This window comes from Primulina huaijiensis, chromosome 14 (genome assembly GCF_012295235.1).
Source record: "Primulina huaijiensis isolate GDHJ02 chromosome 14, ASM1229523v2, whole genome shotgun sequence".
In the NCBI taxonomy this organism is placed as follows: Eukaryota; Viridiplantae; Streptophyta; class Magnoliopsida; order Lamiales; family Gesneriaceae; genus Primulina; species Primulina huaijiensis.
Genome location: NC_133319.1, coordinates 5,635,687 through 5,642,229, shown reverse-complemented (window position 1 = coordinate 5,642,229; position 6,543 = coordinate 5,635,687). Strand labels below are relative to the sequence as shown.

Here is a 6,543-nt window from a genome sequence, read left to right as displayed (position 1 = left end):
GTTGAATTGCTCCTCGTTTGATTTTTGTAAATTGATTGGTAGATTTTGTGTGATAAATAAACATTTGTATTTTAATTTCTCAAACTATCTTTCCATAAAACCAAAAAGGAAGACAAGCGGCTTGCCGTCCCAATATACATCCAAAACCATAAATAATATTTTTCCTCTAATTCTTTTTCAATTGTATTATATAATCTAATATTTGTTTATTACATATATATGTTGTGTGTGTCTATATATATATATATATGTTGTGTGTGTATATATATATATATATATGTTGTGTGTGTGTATATATATATATATATATAATTTCTTTCTTTCAAGAGATGACACATACATGCACTAATACACAGAACATTAATGGATCACACAATTGTCAAGGAGAGCGCCAACGACGCCGACTCCACCACTCCTACACCGCCGCATGAGGTGGACGACTGCCGCGGAGTTCTCCGAGTGTACCGCGACGGCTCTATTTGGCGCTCAAACAAGCCGAGCTTTGAAATACCTGTAAACGATGACGGGTCTGTAATGTGGAAAGATGTTCCCTTCGACTCCACCCACAGCCTTCAGCTCCGGCTTTACAAGCCGGCTTCGCCACTCTGCACTAAGCTCCCGATCTTCTACTACATTCACGGCGGTGGCTTCTGCATCGGCTCCAGGACGTGGCCCAACTGCCAAAACTACTGTTTCAAGCTCGCCTCGGAACTCCAAGCCGTGGTCATCTCCCCCGACTATCGGCTGGCTCCAGAGAATCGGCTTCCGGCAGCCATTGAGGACGGCTACGCAGCCGTTAAGTGGCTTCAAGGACAGGCCACGGCCGAGGAGCCGGATAAATGGTTGACTGACGTGGCTGACTTCAGCCGCGTATTCATTTCGGGTGACTCCGCTGGCGGGAACATAGCCCATAACCTGGCGGTTCAGCTTCGAGCGGGATCGGCTGAGTTGGCTCCGGTACGAGTGAGGGGTTACGTGTATTTGGCTCCGTTCTTTGGTGGAACTGTGAGGACAATGTTTGAAGCTGAGGGCCCAAAGGAAGCGACCTTGAATTTAGAGCTTATTGACAGGTTTCTTCAAATAATTTCCAAGTTTCATTTTAAAAAATACATATTATTTCTAAAAAGATATATTTTATGCCTATGATTGCATACTATATTATATAAGGTTTTGGAGGCTGTCAATACCAGTAGGAGAGACTACGGATCATCCACTTGTGAACCCATTTGGACCCGTTAGCCCGAATCTTGAAGAAATGGAGCTTGACCCGATTCTGGTTGTGGTTGGTGGATCCGACCTACTCAAAGACAGAGCTCAAGAATATGCAGATAAACTGAAAACATGGGGGAAAAGGATTGAATATGAGGAGTTTGAAGGGCAGCAGCATGGCTTCTTCACTCTTGATCCAGATTCTCAACCTTCCAAACAATTAATGCTGCGAATCAACAAATTCATACTCGAATATTCTGCCTAAATACGTTCCTATTTTCATTACTTTTGGTGAACGTACTTTAAGTGAAATAAAGTAAATGTTGCTCTTGCTCTTGGAGTTTTTTCAACATGCATCTCACTTTTTTCATACAAGTTCACAAGACATGCGAGCCATTGCTTTGGATTAAAAACAACATGAGATTTATCAACATTTTCTTTTTAAAAAAATGAAACTATGAATTGGGATTGTGGTTATTATTAATATGATTATTATTTTTAATACATAAGTGGGGAGAAACCTACCAAGCCCATCAAGATCTAAAGTGGAATACGCAACAACAAAATTTATCTAGCATGTGTAGTTTCTTTCCTTCATAAAAAAAAAGGTAAAAGAAGAAAAGGGAACCAAAAAAGACGAGAAAAAGAGGAACAGGAGAGAAAAATTTCTCCATAAACCAACAAAAAAGCGAAGTCCACTGTGCTATTTCCGGCTCTTAACCCAAATTCTCGCATCAAAATGTAATCTTGTCTCCTGCTTTTTCTCCTATCTTTTGACTCTGCGTGTAATCGAACCAGTTCTTTAATTACTCTGATCTGGTGGTGGATTTATCATCTTTCTCGATTGTATTTGAATTGAAGAGTCTTTTCGAGGTAATTTTTGTTTATGTTTTCCGATTACGAATTTTAATGGGCTGTAGACTAAATTTTATGTGTTTGGTTTAGGTAATCAATATTCTCGCTTGTGTGTGCTGTATATACAATCCAATCTTTTCCGTGATTTTAATTATGACTCATGCAAATGAGGCTTCATTTTGTTGAGATTTTATAAATATATTTTTTGTTTGGAAGACTAGAGGCATGTCTTGAATTTATTAACAGATTCTGGTTAAAAATTTATGAATGGGAGAAGGAAAATGAAGTAAAAAGTTTAATGTAAGGTCATTGAAAGATAAGTAAAATTTGTGTTGTTGAATTTTATTCTCTTTCTATTTAAAAAGAGTTTGCGCACTCTTACGCATTATTTCTATCTTTAATATCAATTTGGTAAACTATGCAAGGATAATATTGTGCATGTTGCTACTCAGTTGATAGTCGTGCTTGAACTCTGTATATTGCGATAAAGATTTTCATATCTCTGGCAGATGGAAGAGGCAAATAACTCAGAGAATCAGTTGACATCAGCTGCAGCTTTTGTGGATGGTGGGATTCAAGAAGCATTTGATGATTCTTGCAGCATATGCCTCGACGATTTTTGTGATACTGATCCTTCGACAGTATGTACAAGGCTTATAAACTCCAGGCGTTGTTGATTGGTATTGGCCTGTTGTGAAATAATTATTTTTATTTTATTTTTTTTTCGCAGATGACAAGTTGTAAGCATGAGTTTCATCTTCAGTGCATTCTTGAATGGTACAAAAATCAACTTGTTGCGATTCATACAACTTTTCCCTGACATTATATTTGATTTTTTCACACCCACGAAAAGCTATATGCAATATTTCCATTTTCTACTAAATTCTACTCCCACGTTGATATTACATTCATGTATGGCCTTGCTATATGCAACCAATTGAATTTGGTGACATTGTCAAGTTTCCATCGTTGCATAGTGCCTGGAAGAAATTAGAATAGAATGATAATCTAGTTATGTTGTGCCTTCCGCTACACACACAGGACTTTGTGTAGTATTTACCTCTTTGTTTGCTAAAATAAACTTCCCCATGTCCCATATCAAGAATCATTTAGGTTGTTTTGGATTGAAGTGTTTAGATTTGAAGAAGTATTCGAGGAGATGATTTAAAATAACTCCATGAGATGTATTTGAAATTCACCGTAATGGCTGAAAAAATAATTATTTGGAATTTGAAATTCATCACCTAGTGGATTAGCCCAAACAAACCAATGGATTAAGCATCAATCCAAATGCAATCTTAATGTTTGCTTGGTCCACTACCATTTGAATTATTTTGGGACATCTCTCAATCAAGCTGTACCACATGATGGATGTTGGACAATGTCTATCATTTGTATATAAATATATCTGTAGGTGCCAGAGAAGCTCCCAATGCCCAATGTGCTTGCAACCTATAAGCTTGAATGATCCCAGCAGGTACATGAATTTCCCTTTGAAATTCTGTATCATTCCAGAAATTTTATTTGTAAAATGGTCTTGTATGCTTGTTTTGCAGCCAGGAATTGCTTGATGCTGTGGAGCATGAGAGGAAATTGCGAACAAACCGACCTAGAAATACCACCTCTATATTTCATCATCCAACCCTGACAGACTTTGAGGTGCAACATGTCCATGCACTTTCCAATCTACTCGTATTTTAACCATTCTAATTAGTGCCTTCAGTTCAAAATTAGATTCAGCCGTGTTAACGTAACATTTTCTTGAACATCTGGTGCAGTTGCCAATAAGTGCGAGTGATTCTGAACTTGAAGAGCGGATTATTCAACACTTAGCCGGTTCTGCTGCCATGGGAAGGGCTCGTCAGCTTGCTAGGATTGAAGGTCGGAGGAGTAGGTCATCTGCTCAAGGCCATCCACATTTTTTGTTGTTTTCCACTCATCCTAATGGACCTTCTGCCACGATGGTTGCTTCTTCTGTCAATGAGAGAGATGGTTCTAGTACACCCCCTGTAGTAAGGATAGTTGCCTCAAATTCTTCATTACTTACTATTGGAGAATATTCTACGCAGCTTATTACAGGTCCATCATCTACCCGAGGATCAATTGCTGCTGCAAATCAACATGGAGTATCCTCTACCAATTGGTATATTGTTATTTTCCTTCATTTAATTGAGTCATTAAACCTTTAAAGGGATCATACTTTTGGTGGTTCACTATAAGGTTATTTTGTCTTACAGGAGATCTCCTACCCAGACTTCCCCGAGTGGCCAAGAGAGAGTTGGATCATCAGATTTCCAGTCATTCTCGGAGTCTCTGAAATCTCGTGTTAGTGCATGGTCAATGAAGTATGTGAAGAATTAGACATTGTTCTTGATTTTATACCCCCTTGAGTTCTAAATATAAAAATTCTTCTATGTTCCCTTTTGTACTCCAGCTTAGCTTAAAGTAAAAAAATATTAAAATAAAAGCAACAAGAAGGCAGTGGAGTGAACATTACACATGGGTTCAATCTATATCCGACTTTATTATGGACCTTTACTTGGAATGGCTTTATTCCGTTTCTAGGTACAAAGAATCTTTAACTAGGAGCACACGAGGATGGAAGGAGAAATTGTTCACTCGCAATATTTCAGCCTCTTGTTCCAGCACTGAAGTTCTTAGGGAGGTTGACCACAGTATTGCTCCTGCATCTCGACTCATGGATCATCTTGAAATACGAGAAGAAGATAGAACCAACATAGCTAGTAAATCAGGTGGTACAGTGGATAGCTCGAGTGCAAATCCTACTGAACAGCTGATTATAGAGACAAATGTTGGCCTTTCTGTTAATGATAACAGCACTCAAGCTCCTTGTGCTGCTAGTTCTGCTTCAAGCTAAATTATGATTCCAATATCGCTCAAATTCACTGTACTCCTTTTGCTGGTAAGCTTCATCAGATAGGTTCTTTGGATTTGTAAACACGCATGACGACGACCATGTAAATGTGGCTTCATCCCATCAAGTGCTGTGAGTTGTGGCATAATATAAGCTTGTGATGCTTATTGTTATTTCGAATTTTCTTAACCTTTATGTGGAAGTCATATGATTCTAGTTTTTACCGAATGTTGTTGTTTTTTTTCTGGTGTTGTTTGATCTTGTGGTATTTAACGGGCTCATCAGGTGAACTCTGTTGTCTACTTCGTCATCGCTATCGCCATGATACTAGAAGTCATGCAATTTGGAGCAATAAAATGAAGTGTTACTTCTTGGACGTTGGAAGTTGGAACCAGCGTACAAAATATTGTTGCATATTTTGTTCAGTTATTTTTGATCATATGTTTACACCATATATTTATAGATTTTACTGCTCTTTCATGTTCATGTACTGGTGATTGTCTCTACTTCTGTAGATTTTTTTTTCTTTTAAAAAAAGGAATTATACATAAAATCTAAAATTTATCTTATAATCACCGGTTCGACCATGTTGATTGGTCATTTAAATTTCTATTCTTTTTCCGGGTCGACTTGATCGTGGTTCCCACTCCTAAAAATTGGAATTAAATAATTTTTCGGTTTTGGGTCTATCTCACATTGATGAAATGAATAAAATCGTAAAGATAACACATTTTTATCAATAAAATCGTAAAGATAACACATTAAAATTAAATTCAATAGCATATTTTATTTATTTTTTTATTCAATAACCCAATATTTTTTTTTTATGATTTAGGTAAAATCAGTTTGAAATATTATCTTACGCGTTGTTACGTTGTAAATATTTTGGCATAAATTAATTTTGAAAGAATTCTTCAACAATGGACGTAGAATTATGTATTATGAAATTTTTAGTTTGTCTATCCAGTTTATAAAAATATAAAATATCTAAGTTAATGCAAGGTAATTTAATAACGCAGTAAATTAAAATAGGACCAACAATTCCAAATAATTACAGACGAAATCTTTAGCTTTTGTCAAGTGGTCTGTTTGCTGTCAAATCTCTACGAGTATGTTCATCCAACTCGTTAAAGGATTAACCGGTCTTCATTTTGATATTCTCGAAGGTTTTCATAGTAATAGTAAGTTTATTTTCTTTCGTTTAATCATTTCATTCACACAACTTGACTAACTTTTCCATGATTTCTTTTACGGTTGCATGTAGATCACATTTTGATCTTACTAAACATGTTCTTGTCCAATAATGTTGTCCAGATTTGTTTTATTTTTGTCCTTAGCAGTCCACTCCATCATTTGTCTGAAATAAGTGTCCGTTCTTGAGCTGAAGATGCTCAAGTGGGCGGAAACAAATGTGATCTATGGCGCTTTTCAGCGACGGTATTTTATTGAACTGAAAATCAAGGAAAGTATCTTACGATAATTGATTCAACAGAGGAGGGAAAATTTTGTCTTCAACTTCCCTACAACACAAAATGATGCAGCTGTGATAAACCAGCTAGAAATGGATGCATTATCACTATCCATTATGGTGAAAGTCAAGAGGC

The 6,543-nt window shown here is 36.8% G+C and overlaps 2 protein-coding genes across 5 annotated transcripts; both read left to right on the top strand.

Annotated features, from left to right (window-relative positions):
* Positions 1-322: 322 nt before the first annotated feature.
* LOC140957071 (strigolactones hydrolase CXE15-like) lies at positions 323-1,540 on the top strand. The gene is made up of 2 exons (XM_073414148.1): positions 323-1,070; positions 1,168-1,540. The coding sequence occupies exons 1-2, from the start codon at positions 364-366 to the stop codon at positions 1,472-1,474; spliced, it is 1,014 nt and encodes a 337-aa protein (XP_073270249.1). The 5' UTR covers positions 323-363; the 3' UTR covers positions 1,475-1,540.
* A 130-nt stretch (positions 1,541-1,670) lies between these two features.
* Positions 1,671-5,464, top strand: LOC140957070 (E3 ubiquitin-protein ligase RHF2A-like). 4 transcript variants are annotated; one of them, XM_073414144.1, is made up of 9 exons: positions 1,671-2,082; positions 2,574-2,705; positions 2,795-2,841; positions 3,479-3,541; positions 3,621-3,732; positions 3,843-4,207; positions 4,302-4,409; positions 4,630-4,987; positions 5,225-5,464. In XM_073414144.1, exons 2-8 carry the CDS (start codon positions 2,574-2,576, stop codon positions 4,940-4,942), a joined length of 1,140 nt encoding a protein of 379 aa, XP_073270245.1. In that variant the 5' UTR covers positions 1,671-2,082; the 3' UTR covers positions 4,943-4,987; positions 5,225-5,464. The 4 variants fall into 4 exon arrangements, with proteins under 4 accessions (XP_073270245.1, XP_073270246.1, XP_073270247.1 ...); XM_073414145.1 differs by lacking the exon at positions 5,225-5,464 and having other exon boundaries at positions 3,621-3,723; positions 4,630-4,975; XM_073414146.1 differs by lacking the exons at positions 4,302-4,409; positions 5,225-5,464 and having other exon boundaries at positions 4,630-4,975.
* Positions 5,465-6,543: the final 1,079 nt, after the last annotated feature.